The 18,921-nt window shown below is 40.1% G+C and overlaps 1 protein-coding gene across 7 annotated transcripts; it reads left to right on the top strand.

Annotated features, from left to right (window-relative positions):
- Positions 1–748: 748 nt before the first annotated feature.
- Positions 749–17,902, top strand: LOC129834622 (brain-derived neurotrophic factor). Of its 7 annotated transcripts, none has more exons than XM_055899792.1 (3): positions 1,035–1,693; positions 2,402–2,510; positions 16,851–17,902. In XM_055899792.1, exon 3 carries the CDS (start codon positions 16,872–16,874, stop codon positions 17,679–17,681), a length of 810 nt encoding a protein of 269 aa, XP_055755767.1. In that variant the 5' UTR covers positions 1,035–1,693; positions 2,402–2,510; positions 16,851–16,871; the 3' UTR covers positions 17,682–17,902. The 7 variants fall into 7 exon arrangements, with proteins under 7 accessions (XP_055755769.1, XP_055755767.1, XP_055755765.1 ...); XM_055899790.1 differs by having other exon boundaries at positions 2,402–2,759; XM_055899794.1 differs by lacking the exons at positions 1,035–1,693; positions 2,402–2,510 and adding an exon at positions 749–984.
- Positions 17,903–18,921: the final 1,019 nt, after the last annotated feature.

Here is an 18,921-nt window from a genome sequence, read left to right as displayed (position 1 = left end):
AACAGTCTTCGGGAATAGCCTTGCTGTAGAACAGGTATGGAAACTACATCCACTTTTAGTTGATATGTGATGAGCTATGTAAAAAAAAAAAATCTATAAAAAGAATAGGCTATCTGATTGTGCACATGTGATGTTTTTGAGGGTATCAAGTTGATTTCAGGGACTTCATAGTCTTGCACAGCCCTCTTGACTTCCATAACCCACCCAAACACACACACACACACAAACACACACAGGAGGTTGATGGAGTTTATGTATGTTTACCTGGGGAATGCTATCTCTCTTTACTCTAGTAGTGGTCTCTTGGACTGGAAGTTAATATAGACATACAGTATGTACATAATCAGAATTAGGGGAGGGTTACCATGCATGCAAGTGTCAGTGGCATCGTGTTTTCGGGTACAGCCCTCTGATTGAGTTATGTGTTACATTGTTAAACCTAGTTGTCTAATTAGTCCGACGGTCCACGTAGCCTATGTGGTGTGTGCAGTGTGCATATGCTAGAGATCTAATGTAGCCATAGGCTACCATTCCTACAGTATTTGCCATGAGCGACGAATTATTAATACCATTCTGTTTCACTTATTTTACAGCTCCCTAGATAGTTCGAATCCTGGTTCAAAGTTGGGCAAATATCTCCTATTACTCATGTTACTTACCAGTACATTTGTAGCGCATATACGAGTGTCACAGGTGTGACGAATACCCCAAGCATAGCGCTTCGTCACTGCATAACAATTAGATTGCTCAGTGTTCGCGGTGCAACTGATGGAATTTTACTGAAAACAGATATCGCGTTTGAACTTGGAATTGACAATTGTAAACTGAAACATTTAGGATTTAAACCATTGAGTTGTGGGCTACAGCAAAATACCGAAACATATCTAGAAGTTTAGGGCATAGCTTAGGCTACTTGAAGACGTGGATTCACTTCAGATTTGTCTAGGCATTTGAAAACGAAGCAAATAACAGTATATTGCAAATGTAAGTATATGAGTCTGGCTCTGTTTCGTCCTCAACACTAGTTTTATTTTTTAGCAGCAACAAGTTCTCAAAGAACATCATCTCACTAGCGAGAGGGACGATAAAAGATTGAGAATGTTTTGTCTTATCGGGTATCATCCCACTTCTGGTTGAAAAAAATCAAAATGTTAAAAGTTGTGCCGGCTTTGCGTAATATTGCCTGAGTGGTAACAATAGATAGGCAGGAAAAGCTATAACCTAGGCTACTTCGTGCATATGTCTTATATTGTGCAACTGTTAGGGGGCTCAACATTATTGTGCAAACATAGCCTAATCTAAATAATTGAGATTGTATTCATTGAGCAGTCAGTTAGGGTCCCTCATAAACTTGACTGCATTCGCTTATTTCAATCACGTAAGACCTCTAATGGCGTTGTCCGGGAGAGGGTATTGCGTATATCTGTCTTTCTATCTATACAGGCTTTTGTGAAAATCGCGGCTGGTTGTTGTTTGTCCTGACTGTAGAGCCACCAAGGTGTTACAGAGTTTAAGCACGCGGAGATTGCAAAGGGTTATTAGATTGATAAGTCACCGAAGTGGTGGGCGATCTACTGAGCACAGCAGAAGTTCTCATATGATGACTTCAAACAAGACACATTACCTACCAGCATCTGTTGGAGTGAGTGGATATTAAGACACTTCTATCTCCAGGACAGCGTTGAGGAAAATGGTAAGTAACATGGAAATACAATCGAAACAGGAATGGTATCCAAGAAATAGCAATGCTTGCGATTTAATCCGGGAATTAATTTAGGCTAGCTGGATGATGGGATGGACTCTGTGGGCTACTTAAGAAACTCTCAACAGAAACCCATGTGTTTGTTAAGAAGGATGATATTGGCAAAGCTTGCGTAAAAATAATGAAAGACATTCATTTCTAAGCTCAAGAAATGCAGGTAAACTATGTATTGGGATATATTGTACCATCTGTGCGCGCAATGAGCGAGTGTGCTGTATTGTCTTTGAGGGCTTTAAGGTTGTGTATATTGCCAACCAGGGTTTTATGGTATGTATTGAATATCCTTTTTTCAAGTGTGGTGCCAATGAAAGCAACATGTGTGTACCTGTCGTTCTGCCCTGTACATGACTTGAAGAGTACGACAATAACGCAGTAGGATCAGCATTGTTAGATGTACAGCTATTTTGGAGATGCTATTTGATTGAGCCTTTGTGGTGACTAGAGGCTTTTGGTATAGGTGCTGCTTTTCTTAAGGTCCGGCCAACATGTGATCAAATATTAACAGGACGGGCTTGGGGAGAAAAACGTTCACGTGACAAGGCGTTGGGAAGCAGTAGAGTAAAGCAGTATCAAATGGCACTTAACAAAACTATAGATTTTTTTGCCGCCTTAGTTACCCTCGCTGTGTTATGCTTTCAGCACGTTGGACAGAGGCACCGGAGTCGTTGCATGGACTAAAACACCAAGTGGACATCAACTCTCTTTTGCTGTTCCCTTACCAAAGCTGGGGAATTTTTTTCAACTTTTGGTAAGAGTATGCTGAGGGAGCCCTGTGATCTAAAACGGAAAATAGGAGAAAAGCGCGTATCAATGAAGGGCTTGCGCTTTGAGATTTGTCTCGACACTTAGAGCATGTGAAAGTTGAAATCTTAGAGCCGCTGTATAGGGCGTGCGTTCTTTTCAAGCTCCAGTCTTGGTATACAGCGTTAACTTTGGGAAATGCAAGTCTTGGTCTTGGAGATCTAACCCCTGATAGTGGTTGTCAGCCCTTAAAAAGGTAAGAGTTCCCTCCATTGTGATTCATTGTTATTCATCCGCCATCGTTTTCATTATCGTCTATATTGTTTTGTGGTTTCAAATTGAACTTGGATCCTATCAAATGCACCGTCATGGTATTGTGCATTGATTTGCGTGAAATTATATCCAGCTAATTATTTTCCAATTTGAATTACTATTTTGATTTGATTTGATTGATAACAGTCGGCGTTTATGGATTTATGCAGGGTGCTATTTCACCTCATCAAAGTTTCATTTGAAGGATGTATATTTTCATACAGATTACAATATTTATCATTACTATGAGTTCATGATGGAGCCTTAAATTAAACACGCAAAGCACTCGTTTAGGTTTATGTTGTAGTCATTTAGCAAACGCTCTTGTTCAGAGTGACTTACCAAGGCTATACATGAAGGGAAGCTTAATAAAACTCGTAAACAAAACCTTTAGAATCACTCAAATATATTTTTTTACATTTACTGCAACACAATCTAGGCTACGGGATCCTGTCTCCCAATCGAAATGGAACTTTGGAATGCGCAATTCATGAATCATTCTACCCGGCACTAAGCAGAATAATGGTGCATGTCCTAAATAAAATATTAGCCTCAACCCAGGCTACCTCCTTCTCACTGACTCGCTTCATATTAGGGCATATCTATCTATCTATCTATCTATCTATCTATCTATCTATCTATCTATCTATCTATCTATCTATCTATCTGTCTGTCTGTCTGTCTGTCTGTCTGTCTGTCTGTCTGTCTGTCTGTCTGTCTGTCTGTCTGTCTGTCTGTCTGTCTGTCTGTCTGTCTATCTATCTATCTATCTATCTATCTATCTATCTATCTATCTAGGCCTATATGTATTTTTCATATCAAACTATTTTATTCCTCTCTCGACCCTAAGCGGCAAAAAATAGCTTACTCTTATCTGCTTAACATCTTACCATCCTCCGTCATCGCGATCAAATCACTTGTGTTTTTACTACGGCCGCTCCTCGGTTTCATTCATACTGCGCTTTCACTCTAGTGCTAGCATCACCTGCTACCCCTCTTTGTCCGCGCACATTCGACCTGTCGGAGACAACTTCCACCTTTACAATAAATAGCAAAACCACAAATTACACAATAATTTAATGAAATTTGAATAACACAAACATTACCGAGAAATCCTCGCATAGAAATCAGAGCAATTTCAAAGATGCAATCAGAGATATGAAATTACAAGAAAGATAGGCGTGGTCAAACTGCCTATTGACAGATGTTAGGCTATTGCTGGCTGAAGGTGGTGCGAGATAAGATGGCTTGATAAGAAATTGTCTGAAAGCAGTGTGCTTTTAAAACAGTAGAAAATCAGACATGCAAGATTGCGATGATCTTCAAATTGATTAGTCCGCGACAATGTTTTTGCTGACTTAACAGCCAACGGACTTTAGAAATTCGTCTTGCGTGCCAGCGAAGAAACTGTGGATATTGTCTGTATTCAATCTATCTCTTTGTACGGCTTCAGTTCAAATATTCTGATTTCAGGACGATGCTATTGAATGGCAAACAGCTGCGCGAGAAACCCTAAGATATCAACGCCCACAAGCGCTCGCAGCCCTGTTTTAATCAAGAGGCTTCCAGTGGGGTTACATTTCACTGCATTATTGATGCATTATCCTCATTTATAGGCTACGTCTGAATTATTACAGCTTCATTGTGTTTTTAAATTATATGTTTAAGTTCAATTCTAGCTTGCTTTAGAGAACCAAATAAGGCTCTTTAAAACATAGTCCATGCGTGACTCATTATTTAATTAAATAATGTACTTAATAATTTAACGAAATGAGTATACTTATTAGGCTATTGCCTATAGGAAAGCAGGAGACCCGTTAGCTAGGATGACGCTGTGTGTTGTAACATATATCAGCTGTAATAATAATAAGAAGAGGAATCATGTTCATATTATGAATTAAATGTTTTATATAATAGGCCTCATAATAAGATGATAATTACTAGGGCTATGCTTAACGAATCGATCGCCTAAAACGGTTTCGTTTTATTTGTTGCAGTGGGTTTATGAATGAATAGACCAGCGACAATATGACAAATTGGCTGCATACAAAGCAACGTGTATATTGTTATTTGTTAGATTTTTAGGTTATTTGTTATATTTCTTATTTGGTCAGGTTTTTATTTTAATCATTTTCTCAGGAATAACATATTTTCTTCAGGAAAGTCGTAGCAAGAGGAGACGTGGGTTTATGTGTAGGCGTGCGGAGGGAGGGAAGAGCGGAGGCGGGTTAGGGGGGGTCTGTGGGGTGGCACGACACACTTTGTATGTATGAAGTTTTTTTTTAGAACTTTCTGCAATGTACGTCATCGGATCAGTCCATAAATGGGGATGTGTTATCTTACTGAGAATCTCCCTCAACCCGCCCCCCTCTCCGCACCCTTAGCGCTGCAGAGTTGGGGTGGGCGTCAATAACAAATCTGAGGATGGTATGTTTCATTCCAAATAACATGAAATGCTATTGTGGCATCATATTTGACAGTATATGCGTGTTTCATTCTTTATAGATGACTCACAGGGCGATGAGAGATATTTCTGTTTGCTTCCCTATACAGGTGTTTAGTTTGCCGAGTCAACCTTTCATGAACTTTAAATGGTGAGGACTATGAATATGTATAGCTGTAGCTATAGCCTATAGCTCTCGGAAGTATTTTATAATTTTACATGGTAGGATCTGAAGTAGGCTAACAGTTGATAACACTCCAGTTGGAACTCCGTGTCTCAACACAACGTTTTAACAAAACAATTATACGTTTTCCATCCTTTTCGTGCGTAATTGGATAGGGGATAATTTAACATTTCCGTAACAGTAAAAATCAAAACCAACAAAAGGCTAATGATTATCATAATATTAATTGGCTAATGATAACAATATTCCAATAATCGGATTATAATCGGCAGCGGTGGCGTCATCATTTTCATCATCAGCACCTCCATCCACCTAGTTATCATGTCATCATAATGAGTTATGGCGGGTTGAAACGTTTGAATCCAGCTATTTATCCATTCAACGATGCCGAGACACATCTTGGTTAGTTTAAATCATGGGAATACACGATTACAAAAGCTGTTCCAACACAATATGTCGAGGTTGTTGTTTCCAAAACCAATACCTTGCTGTGCTGCTTTTCCAGTAATTGTAACCAACGAGACATGAGTCTGACTGGCTGCTGGCATGACGCCACTGCAGGACAATTCGGTGCGTGTGTGTGTGCGTGGGTGTGTTTGTGTGTGTCTATGTGCGTGTGTGTCTTTGTGTGTGTGGAACAATGAGGTCCGATGAATTGCGTCTGTTCAGAAAACAGAAAAGAGGCATAAGGGAATTGTCATATTTACAATCAACTCAATTCCGTTCTTACATGTGATTGATTAAAGAGAGTGCATTGTGCTCAGAAAAATAGATGTAATTGTAAAAGCATTTGTTGTGCATGCATATTATGCATATGTGTCTGTACAGTAGCCTAATTAATATCTGTATTCAGCATAACTTTGAGATGTCTTATGTGGTAGAGTTGGACTCAGGACACCTGCCATGAGTGTTTGAATATGCAATGAGGTGCTGAGCTCTACCACTGGTTGGCTTTCCACACTCTTTGGATATTGACATTAAGTTGGATGCCTGTGTTATGGACAGGGGCAAGCGATTCATTTACCTTACCTATTGAAATACTTAGGTGTAGTGCTCAAATAAGAGCTCAGCTTAGATCCTACAGACTTTCTGGCAAACATTTCTGTTTCTGTACATTTCATTTGTGTGAGTTGGTGCTGCAGTCAATTTGATGAAACAAAGTGTGTGTTTTTGTTGTTTTGTGTTGTGGTGTGTGTGTGTGTGTGTGTGTGTGTGTGTGTGTGGGTGCGGGTGTGTGGGTGTGTGTGTGTGAGAGAGAGAGAGAGAGAGAGAGAGAGAGAGAGAGAGAAAGAGAGAGAGAAAGAGAGAGAACTAGAGAGAGAGAGAGTGAGAAAGAGAGAGAGAGAGAGAGAGAGAGAGAGAGAGAGAGAGAGAGAGAGAGAGAGAGAGAGAGAGAGAGAGAGAGAGAGAGAGAGAGAGAGAGAGAGAGAGAGAGAAAGATATATGAGACTTCTTGCAAATTCCCCTGAACTGAGCTTGTTATGCATTATGCATTTTCTCATCCAGGTGTTCCCACAGGGTTTGGGGAGTATATACATAGACAGACGAGAGTTCAAACTTACCACTGGTTCTTAATAACACTATAGCCGGACATTTATTATGTTTCATTGGAAGCAGAGAAAGGGTTAATTGTACCCTGAAGTGTGAATTTTGATATAGAGTAGCTAATTCTCATCAGATATGCTTATGATGCCCATTTTGATGCTGCCACAGAGCCTTGTTATTCTATCGTCTGATTACTTCCAAGAGGTATCTTCTGAAGGTGTCTTAATTGAATGTTCATGTCACAGTGTGGATCTTGGCATCGCTGACTTGTCAGAATTATGTCACAGTTGGCAAGACAAGATGTGAAAAGATGTATACCTGTGTGTAGTGTCATCAGTGTTGTTTTGGGCATCTGGTCAGTGAAGAGCAGGTATAGGGTGCCACAGTGTGTGCTTCTTGTGTTCGATAAGAGAAGACCATCATGTTGTATGAACCACACTTTAACTTCAAAACGTTATTCAATATTTCTAAATTATTTGTTTATGGACTTCAGAACCATCTGTTTAAAAGTTGATGTCTGTTTTAGTTTTTAAAGTTTAGTTCACCCAAAATACAAAATTAAGTTCAATGTTCGCTTACATTGAAAATGGTGTAAAAGCTGGAGAGAGTGTATATTCCATGCTTCAGATTTCTGGTTACTGCCACCAACCCCTACGAGAACCTATGGGAGTGAACAGGGCTCCATCACATGCTCTAAATGGCATGCTCAAACCACCTCATAGTACCATTCAAGTAGCCTAACTTTACGTCTTTACATAAAAAATCTAATTCATCATGCTGCCCTTTTCTGAGTAGAAAATTGTTCAATGGGTAAGAGAAAGACAGTAGGCCGCTTCTGTCCAAGGATTGTAATGTTATGAAAGACGTGAAACAAGGAAATGTTGGCTTGCCACACAATTCATGGTAAAGTACCCATCACTCTTGAGAACTCCTTTTGCATAGCAATGAGACTTTTTGACAAAGATAACCCTAGTGGGAGATGTCCCACACTTAACTTCAAGAATGATGTCTATTTTCTGAAAAAGGATTGGTGATTGTCTGAAATCTTTTATTCTGAAAGTGGCATGCTGAAAGCCAGTTTGGTTCACTGCTCAACATAACATAAGGGTCTTATGTTAGAATGTGTGTCTGAGTTTTAATTTAGGGGCAGCAAGTTCTGATCAGGCACCCAATGTAACCTTCATCAGACACATAGTGTACTGTAAGTGCAAGGGCTGATCATTAGCACTGACACGTATAGTATAGCATATGATAGCATTGCATAGCATAGCACAGCATGGTACTCGGTATTGGCTAGCTCTTTCTGACTTTGCTTAAACGTGACCCAACTATGCTTTTTAAATTCAGTTGCGGTGCACTTTATTTCAGACACGCATTTTGAAGCTCTACACAAAATGCTGAATAATCTCCTCAAACAAACTATCTTAGGTAACAAGTCTCCTGAATTTTCCACTACTTAGAACGCCACCTTGCATCGTGCTGTATTTGCAGATATGAGAGAGACCATGTTGTTGTTCTTCTAATGAGATGCCAAGTGATTTATTTATGAATTACCTTGTTGGAACAGCCCCCGTGCAAGCTTCTTTTTTTTTGGAGTCATGTCGCTCAGCGATTGCTGATGCAACTCTTTGTCATCCAGAGTTTGCCCTCGCCTACTGTGATCCTTCAGGGAGGGCTATATTCATCTTGGCATGTCCCCAGGTGTGTTGGAGGTGGAGTGAATCACAAAGCAGGTGTGAGCATTCAATCCCATACTGCTATATGCCAAGTAAGAACCATCCACCTCATTAACTTGTACAGAGAAGAATCACGATGGCCATATAGAAAACACATCACAATAAATCGTTAATTGGAGGAGGTCCAAGCCACAAGGACAATGAGATGTTTCCTTCATTTGACTGAGGTTGAGCCCAGAACCTTTTCTCTTCATCACTTGACTTCTCTAAAGAACACCCACTGTGTGCTTAAGTCAAAGGCTTTATTAATTTAAGTGAGACATTTTTTTCTTCCTTTTCCAAGTTTATTGATTCAAGCCTTATTGAACACTGGTGGGATCTTCAGAATAACGTGTACATTTTCTTGAATATATACCTTTAATATTGAGAAGCCTTGCATTTATTGATAAGACTTTTGCTTTCATATTATTAAGTTATGTGTTATGAGAAGTTTACAATTTTATGTTAGGGGAAAAGGGAATGGAGACAATTGCTATCATGGCAAAAAGTGTCTACCAGTAGGCTTTCCGTCTGCATAGATCCTAACAACTAGGACATGGAATCTTCTATATATATATTCTATATATTCTATATATAGGCTGCCTGGAAGCGGCGCTGTTCAGTAGCTCTAGTTCGCAATCGGCGATTAGTCCTTCACTTCGCGCAAATCGTGGTGCTGTCCGCGGTTCTGAATGTTGAGTATGCGGCGCGTTGATAGAGGCGCTGTTCGTGGTGCTGAATGTTTAGTTCGTGGGCGCGCTGACCGCAACACTGTCAATGGTGTTGTTGTTTTTCTCGCGCTGATCGCGGCGCTGTCCATGTTGCTGAATATTTGTGCACTGGTATAATGTCACAACGAGGGATTCCCACAGATAAGTTATATGTGCACGCATGATTATATGTCACGTTGGATAAAGGCGTCTGGTAAATGGCTATTTTGTATTGAATCTGCGGCTTCTTCAATTTAAATTACAACAATTTCGAGAGCTAGCCTATTCAAATGCTTCTTTGTCTTAACTTTGGACATTCCCTGAGATGGTTATATCTACTTGTAACTCATAGTTTTGTTGGTATAACATACATGGCATAGCCTACCTATGGGATCTGACGATGAACCATTTCAAAGGTTTAGGAAAACGAGGTCTAGCTAGGCAGGCTTACCTTTTGCATTTATAACACATATCCTGGTCTATACAGGAACATTTCAATGTATCCACTGCTAGTCGTAAGTCTTCTGTAGACTTAATCAATCCCATACAGAATATACACTTAGTTATAACACATTAATGAAATAATTATGTCGCAGTGAATGTGTGATTCTGTCCAATTTCACAACAAAAGTAACAGTGCTCTCTAAAGAAATGCCATATTTCTGGTAAAATACATGGAATAAGAATCTCTATTTTTGGGTAGGGTATTGGTTTTCTTATTTTCATGATTTATTCGGGATTTTTTAAGACCAAGTTCTAAGTAGTAGAGACATATATATATATATATATATATGCTATAAGCCTCGGACATCTTAGCAGATCTAATCACATCTTATCATGACACGCAATGTAGCCACATGGCACAGAATCAAATGCGTTATTATTTTTTTATGTACAGTACAGCTACAAAAATAACACATCTGATGTCAGTGAAACACGGAAGAAAGATCCATGGCCAATCCCTTCTTTATCCCACTCCCATCTGTCGACCAAAGGCGTATAAAAAGCATGATGAGAGCTAGGCCTGCTTTAGGACTCTGGTAACTGTGTTTGGTGGCAAGCAACCAGTCAGCCAGCGGAGAGTCACATGTTGCAACGTCATTATGTAGTAAGTTACTGTAGTTGCAAGGGATACAGTCGTCATTTCAAGCTCAAGAGGTCTCTCATCGCGTAGTGCCGTCGCGGTGCGGCGTATAGCATGCAACCCCTTCTGTTTTAAGCGATCTCCAAAGGAGCGGTGCAGCCATGGGAGTCCATTACCTCAACCATGCAATTTCCACCATCAATAATTTAATCTATTTGCTCCAAAGCTGAAGAGATATCCCGAAGCTGTCGGACAGTACAGGGAAAATATAGCTTAAGTAATTACACAGGGGGTTGTCCAAAACATCCCAGATGACACTGTCCTGTTGAATGGTCTCCTTTACGACTGGGCAGTAAAAGGTATGTTTTTCTAAACTTTTTTGATCGTGTTCGCTCTGCTGTGTCGATGCTCGCTCGTTTTGTGAGTGGGGAGATGTTTTAAAAGTATTGTAATCAAGTTGGGGATCATGCAGGCGCACCGACTTTGTCGCAGTTTGAGAGAGGATACGTGTAACTCTATCCTCTTGTTCATTAATAAAAAACGGCGTTATTATGCTGATTGAATTTCTAATAGGGACCACGAAAGGGGTCAGGGGAGGTAATAATTTAGTTTCCTGATGTATTTAGCTAATTAATTAATGCGAAGAGTTGTACATTTAGCCATGTTGGCTATTGCCACTGTAAGAAATAGGCGAGTAGGCTACATTGCCTACCCACATGGGCTGTAGGCCTATTGTAGATTATTCCTTTTAACCCATAATCCATAAATGCAATGCATTTAAATGTTATGTTAAATAATATAGCAGCGTAATTCAGATAACACATTTTTTAACAATCTGTAAATTGACTATCTTTTCTCAAAAAACAGACAGGTTTGTAAGCAAATTATGAAAACAAAAGTTTGATGTAGTCATTAAGACTTTATAGGAAACTTGAGGCCTATGCTCAGCTATACCCTGCAGTGTTAGTCTAGCTCTCTCATAATCCGGATAACCTCACAAGGCAAGGCGAGGATGAATATACGGATTATAAAACGAATCCCTACATGGAGCAGTCGCGCAATTATCAAGGAGCACGCGGAAAATACCACAAATATGACATATTATGCGCTCTAGTTCAAGAACAACCCAGCGGCGCCGCGATACTGCTGTTTACCAAGTAAACCTTGTTAATGTTTGGTGTAGAGATTTTTTTTGCTTTCTGTCTGAGATTGTTGCTGTTTTGTAGTGTGGGCTAGTTTGTCTCGGGACATTGCATCAAATAGCTCTGAAAGTAGGCTCCAAATTTGGCACAGACTTGGAAAACTAACTAAATATGAATTAATGCCATACGGTTAACACGATTTTCTTTTTGTTTAGTAACATTTTGCTTTTTCAGTCTACAAGTGTTCATGTTTTCCTTTTTGACTTTGTTATCGCCTTAAAGTAAGTAAGTGTGTGTGTGTGTGCGTGCGTGCGTGCGTGCGTGCGTGTGTGTGTGTGCGTGTGTGGGTGTGTGTGTGTGTGTGTATGTGTGTGTGTGTGTGTGTGTGTGTGTGTGTGTGTGTATGTGTGTGTGTGTGTGTGTGTTCGAGAGAGAGAAAGAGAGAGGATGTGTCTTAAGAACATTTCGTGGTCTAATACGCCATCTAGCGCAAATATATGGAAACATCTTGACAGCCGTTTTAAAGTAGGCCTAGGTCTAGGTCTTATGTGCTGCTGTTGCCCCTTTATCTTAATATTGTTCGTATACACCACTTGCAATCAAATTCCAATCAACATCGTCTTAAGATACTGCTGATTCCTTTAAATATGAATATGTGCAGTAGGCTAATAAGCTAACTTGAGCACTGTTGATGAAAGTCATTATCTTCAAGACATGTCTTTCATCATGTTGCTAAATGTAATTACCCTACGGGTTTATAAGGGCTATTTAATGGTTGTAAAAATCCCAAAGAGAGCACAGAGTACTGGGCTTGTCGACCTATGTAGGGACACTGTCTGACAGGGTCAATAAATTCATTGACATGTAATGTAGACCTTATGTTTATTTATTAATTAAGATGGCCTACACTGGTATTACAGGCTAGCAATTGGAAACTTGTCATTTTAACAGCCAATGTACACATAATAAAATATTGTTAGGCTGTGGTTTTGAAGCAGTTATCATTTTACCTGTGTGACCTGGTTGGCAGTCACGTTGACAGGCTAGCATGTTGCACCACTAATTAGTTGTAAGTGCAACTTACGGATAGACATGCAGGAAATGTTGCACTTATTAGAGTACTACGTTTATCAGGAGGTGGCTTAAGTATGAAGTGGGTAACCTTTGAATATTATGATATTGTGATATATAGGCTATTGGACCTGTCTTTTGTAACCTGGCACATTAATGACATTAATGACATTTCCAGAGGAAGTGGTGGAGGACAACGCCCACATTGTCTGTCAATGGAAAAGATGCCACTTGGGCCTTCATGATCTACTGGAACATATTCCAACTGTCTTAACATGTCTTGTTTTAAGTGGTCATTACATTTATTTTATGATTCTTATCCATTTCAAGATGTTATTTGCAAGTGTCAGATAGGGAGCAGATCTCTCAAAACAGGCTTCCACGTGGTTTCTTGGTTGCATCTGTTAGCTATTACGGGGAAAAAGGATAATGGCGTTACATTTGTATATTGTGACTGTGTCCTCTAGTATGTTTCCAAAATATATAGTTCATATAAATGAAGCATTATCTTTTAGGTAGGTTTATTTGGAGCAGATCCAAAGGTCATATTTTAATGGACTGGATAGGTAAACATGTTGATTGGTGTAGCTATAGCACAAGCTGATGTACAGGGATCTTGGATCATGTGGAGACTGGGTATTTCCCCCCCGTAGTGACTTACTTGACAATGTGTTTTCAAAGTGAAAACGTTTTAAAAAGAGAGGCCTGTTAAGACAAGAATCTTGAGAAAATGACTCTTTGAAATAGAAAGTTAGTATGTATTGCCACAGAAAATTTGCCCACATTCATGACTGTGTAAGTTAAGTGTAAGTGAAATATGAAGTCATATGTTGTCATGTGCTGAGTTTTGTACATGGTTGAAACACCATTGTGTTTGTGAATCCACTCCAGCATCTGTCAAAGGGAGATTTTTCATTATAATCCCCACCTGACACGAAGAGCAAACACTGCAAGGCACCAAGCTATCTCTAAACCCAACCGTATAGCCGTGCTGGCCTCTCTCACAACAATTGAACAGGTGCTCATCTGAATGTGTCATCGTAAAGCCCTGCCACTATGTGGAAATCCGTCAACTTTTATCTATGAACGTTCTGAATGCACCAAATGCAACTGTAAAGGACTGATTTTATTTATGGAATCTTGATATTACGGAATATATGTTATGGCTGGATAGAGTGTGGAAGTTTGCTTGTTCTCTTCCACACCCATCCTGTACATATCCAGTACATGATAATTAAATATGACTGCACTGATTACCTGGAGATAAAAAATCTTGACAGTAAAATCCAATTCAGAGCTGAAGATATTCTCAAATCTAATATATTAAATGAAAACATATCAGCCATGGTGAGAATCACTTTTATTTTGGTTTGAATTAGATCGGTCTCAGACAGTACTGTTATTCTGAGCCAGTCCCACAGCAATGAAGTGATTTATCGGCTAGATTGCATTTTAACAGGATGTTGATTGAGAGCATAAGCCATATTGATTTTCCTGATGGAAACAGGAAATAGCCGAGTTCGAAATAAAATTATTTGTTGTTCCCGGTGTGAGGAGGCCCAGAGGACTGGCAGGCAATTGCACACTGATGAGTGGCACTGCCCCCAAAACACCTCCCCTCCATCCTGTCCCCTATGGAGACCTGGGAGAGACGTCATCGGTGGTTGTTATGCTGCAAAATGACGCCTGCACTGACTCCCCACCCCCTGTTACTGCAATTTAGCCCCAGTGATCCATCAGGGAAGAAGGACTACTACCTCTGCTGCAGCATCTTCTACATGAAGATGGACCCCCAATCAGTTCATGTATCAGTAAGCAGTGTGATGGGATTTCAGTCCATGTATTTGTTTTCCTAGATCATTGGGGCAGCCTAATGACTGGATTTGACAGGTCACAGGAACACTTTATAGGATGATAAAGGATTACCTCATATGAATGATTATTTTCAAATTACAATATTGAGAAAATGTTGGAATGATTTCCTGCTCATCTATGTTTGCTTGGCTGCGTTTTGTCTCCAAGGTTGTTTTGTCAGTAAGAGGAAAGATGCCCCCATCCCCCTGCAAACACGTACAAACCAAGCCCTCCCATCCTCTCCTCCTCCATCCCCTCCCTTCCCTCTAACACACACTCACACTCTGGAGAAACACGTCACTGAGCTTGGGGACTCAGCGGCTCATTAAGGAGAAGGATGTGATATTCTCAATCGAGACTGTGAGACTCCCAGCACGCCTATTTATAGATGCAATATCTCTATGGCAGTCACCGTGGCGTTGGCTAATCGCAGCCGTGGCCCCAGACACCAATTAAGAATGAAACAAATGCTTTTTAGGTGGGGTCTGCCCCTCCCTTCTGCTAAGGTCCTTCCGTCCGCCACACTGCCTGGTGGGGGAGCGGATCTGCTTGGAGCGTATTCCTCCATCAGGTCAGGATACAAGGAGGGTGCAGAGTGTAGAGTGCAGTCAAAGCCCTGCCGTGGCTATTTTTAAATGCCCCCCTCTGGAGAGCGATAGCTAGGTTTCTTATATTGTGGTTGTTTTCATATGTTTGACTCTGGGTCTGGGATGTCCGTGGATATGTTGAATTGCTGTGACTCATAGGGCATAAAGGTAAGAGATGCTATTGTGAGCTAGGGGTGAAGGATGAGGGTGTGTGTATATATTCATATATTTTGGCTCTGTTGGGCCCTTGTGGCATTCTTTCCCTTGCAATGTCTGTTTACCAAATTTATGTGAGCAGCTGTACAGAGTATGCATCTGATAGAAGGGGTACGTGAGTGTGTCAGGATGCAAGCACATTACCTCTCTTCACTTTTCTAACCAGTACTTTACTGACTCTCTCTCAGTCTCTGCTAGCGCTACTGCTCACTCTCAGCATTCCTTTATTTAAACATCTCTATGTCCCTTAATAAATCCTGCTCCCAATTTGACCCTATCAAGTTTAGCATATTAATGGTAATATTACAACAAATATTGGTTGCCTTTTACAAAATTACATAAAATAAACAGTCACTTATCTGAACCTAGTCAGAAACATTCATGTATTCAACCAATCAATTGATCAATAAGTCTCTATTAACCCTGTGGGAAATGTGGTGTGAAGTCAGGCTAACACATAAAACGTGTTAGGCTACAATACATGACATTGGATTGGAAACATGATATAACTTGCCTGTTCAATAGCTAAACTGAAAAAAAGTATTCAGGCAACATAGTGTTTATGATACAGTACATGCCATCCAGGGATTACAACATCAAAATATGAGAAAGATAATGATGATGATAATAGTGATGATGATGATTATGGTGATGAAGACATACTGTAGTTTCCTTATCAGTTTAACATAATTGTTAAAAAAATTGTTGTTGTTTGTCGTTGTTGAAGAAGAGAAAATAATGATATATTGGGTTGCACTTCATAATAGGATGGACCATTAGGAGATAATTAGCAATCTATTGCTTTGACACTTAAAGCATGATGCCTAGCCACATCCACTCCCAGTCTGAAAAAACTTGGCCTCAGTTGAAAACGCTGGTGTCAGCAGCCCTTAATGTTGCTTCTGGGGCCTTTGTGGGAAATATTGTATGGGAAATATTGTATGGGAAATGAGGAAACAGAAAAAATGGAAATCACAAGAACAGCACAATCGGTTACATGCGCAATTATTTCAACTAGGTCTGGGTTGTTATTTTTAAAGAGATCCAATCCAGAAAAAAACATCCAATCATGTATGGTAATTACTTATACCTTTATTTTCAAGTTGGCCAAATAGTAGTGGGCACTCATGGTGGTGTCAGACTGCTGGCTTTCTTTGCAGCTGGAGGAGAAATGTGATACTTTGATAGTAATGGGGGGAGATGGTAGGCGTGCATCATCTAATGGTGCTTAGTAATAACTGAAAGGAACACAATTAGATTGTGATCCAGCCTTGAGATATGGAATACTGTAATAATGAGTGTATTATGTACAGTATTTTGTATAAGCACACAACTCTGATAACTCAATGGAAGAAAAGTGTTGATATATTATATAATACATAATATAGCTACATAAGATTATATACATATAAGTTGCACTAACATTTTATCCTCTCTCCCCTCTCATCCCTCTCTCTCCACTCTCTCTTTCTCTCTCTCTCTAGATCCACCAGGTTAGAAGAGTGATGACCATCCTGTTCCTTACTATGGTTATTTCATACTTCAGTTGCATGAGAGCTGCTCCCATGAGAGACGCCCCGGGTATGCGGAGCCACCGAACGGAAGGCTACTTGGGTGCTGCAGTGACAGCCGGCCGGGGCCACGGGACTCCACAGAGCGGGGGTGGGCTGGGCCAGCATGGGGGACTGCCCTCGCTCACAGACACGTTTGAGCAGGTGATTGAGGAGCTCTTGGAGGTGGATGGAGAAGCAGCTCAGCTGGGGCCTGGGGCTGACAAGGGCCAGGGAGGAGGGGGTCCTTCCTCTGTGGTCACCACGGAGACCAAGGATGTCGACCTGTATGCATCGCGGGTGATGATCAGCAACCAAGTGCCTTTAGAGCCACCGCTGCTTTTTCTCCTGGAGGAATACAAAAACTACCTGGACGCCGCTAATATGTCCATGAGGGTACGGCGGCATTCTGACCCGTCGCGGCGTGGAGAGCTGAGTGTGTGTGATAGTATTAGCCAGTGGGTGACAGCTGTGGACAAAAAGACAGCAATAGACATGTCTGGCCAGACCGTTACCGTCCTGGAAAAGGTCCCTGTCCCCAATGGCCAACTGAAGCAATACTTTTATGAGACCAAATGTAACCCTATGGGGTACACAAAGGAGGGCTGCCGTGGAATAGACAAGAGGCATTATAACTCCCAATGCAGGACAACCCAGTCCTACGTGCGAGCGCTCACCATGGATAGCAAAAAGAAGATTGGCTGGCGGTTTATAAGGATAGACACATCATGTGTATGCACATTGACCATTAAAAGAGGAAGATAGTGTATATAATGTATAGATTTTATTGAGAGTTTAAAAAAGAGAGTAAAGAGAAAATATCTATTTGTATATATACATAACAGGGTAAATTATTCCGTCAAATGAAAATTTTATGGACTGCATGTAAAAAAAGATGAAGTTTATACAGTAAAAGTGATACTACAGTCTATTTATTGAACATATTCATGACCTTGTAAACAATTAAAAAAAGATCTGATCAGTCATTTGCGCCCAGTTTAAATTACTATATCACATTCCTCAAGACATTGTGGTTTGTTTACGTTGCCAAGAATTTGAGAAAGAAGGAAAAGAGCGATGAGGATGAGGGAGAGGGTGAGGACGAGTTCCATTAAAAAAACTTGCATGCTGCTTCAATTGTGAATTGAGAATTTGTCCACCTAAGAAAAAAGGATATGATACCGACCAAAACATTCCGTTTACATACTCAACAGTAAGGGTTTCCTCCTCAGTACTTTATCTGTTTACTGTTCTAAACTTCTCAAGGTAATGTTGGAATTACATACTATGTCAAGGTGCTGTTGTCAAAGCTTTGCTGTTTATTTTTTTATCCCCACCAGAGGACAAAATATAAGAATATATATATATATATATAAAATTTATTCATTGACATATGTTTCTGGATTAATATAATTAATTTTGTATGTTGTGAAGTTGTTTGCAATATTAAATTGAAATATTTGAAGAAATAAAAATGACTATAGGCAACTGAAAAACAAAACCAATGTCAATAAAGTTTGAACCCTACATTTCTAGTTACACTGCATAAACATTAGAGGAAAACATGGACGGATGGACGGCCAGACAGATCAGCAGACAGATACATAAATACCTACCTTCCTACATGCATACCTACCATCCTACCTACCTACGTACCTGCCTGTCTGTCTGCATGCAGACCAGAGGAGGCTGGTGGGAAGAGCTAGAGGAGGACAGGCTCATTGTAATGGCTGGAATGGAATAAATGGAATGGTATCAAAACATATGGAAACCACATGTTTGGCTATGTTCCATTTATACCATTACAGCCATTACAATGAGCCCATCCTCCTATAGCAGACAGACAGACAAACAAACAGACAAACAAATAGACGAGATAGATTTTATTTTCATCAGCATTAGCTTGGTTATAAAAGCCTCAATATATACTCAATCAACAACACAAAGAATCAGAACATATAAAAGGCCCATTGTAAAGGCAGTCAATGTTGTTCTCCCCCTTTAA

Source organism: Salvelinus fontinalis, chromosome 35 (assembly GCF_029448725.1).
Source record: "Salvelinus fontinalis isolate EN_2023a chromosome 35, ASM2944872v1, whole genome shotgun sequence".
Lineage (NCBI taxonomy): Eukaryota > Metazoa > Chordata > Actinopteri > Salmoniformes > Salmonidae > Salvelinus > Salvelinus fontinalis.
Note: the sequence above shows the minus strand (reverse complement) of the source record. Positions and strands in the feature narration are given on the sequence as shown.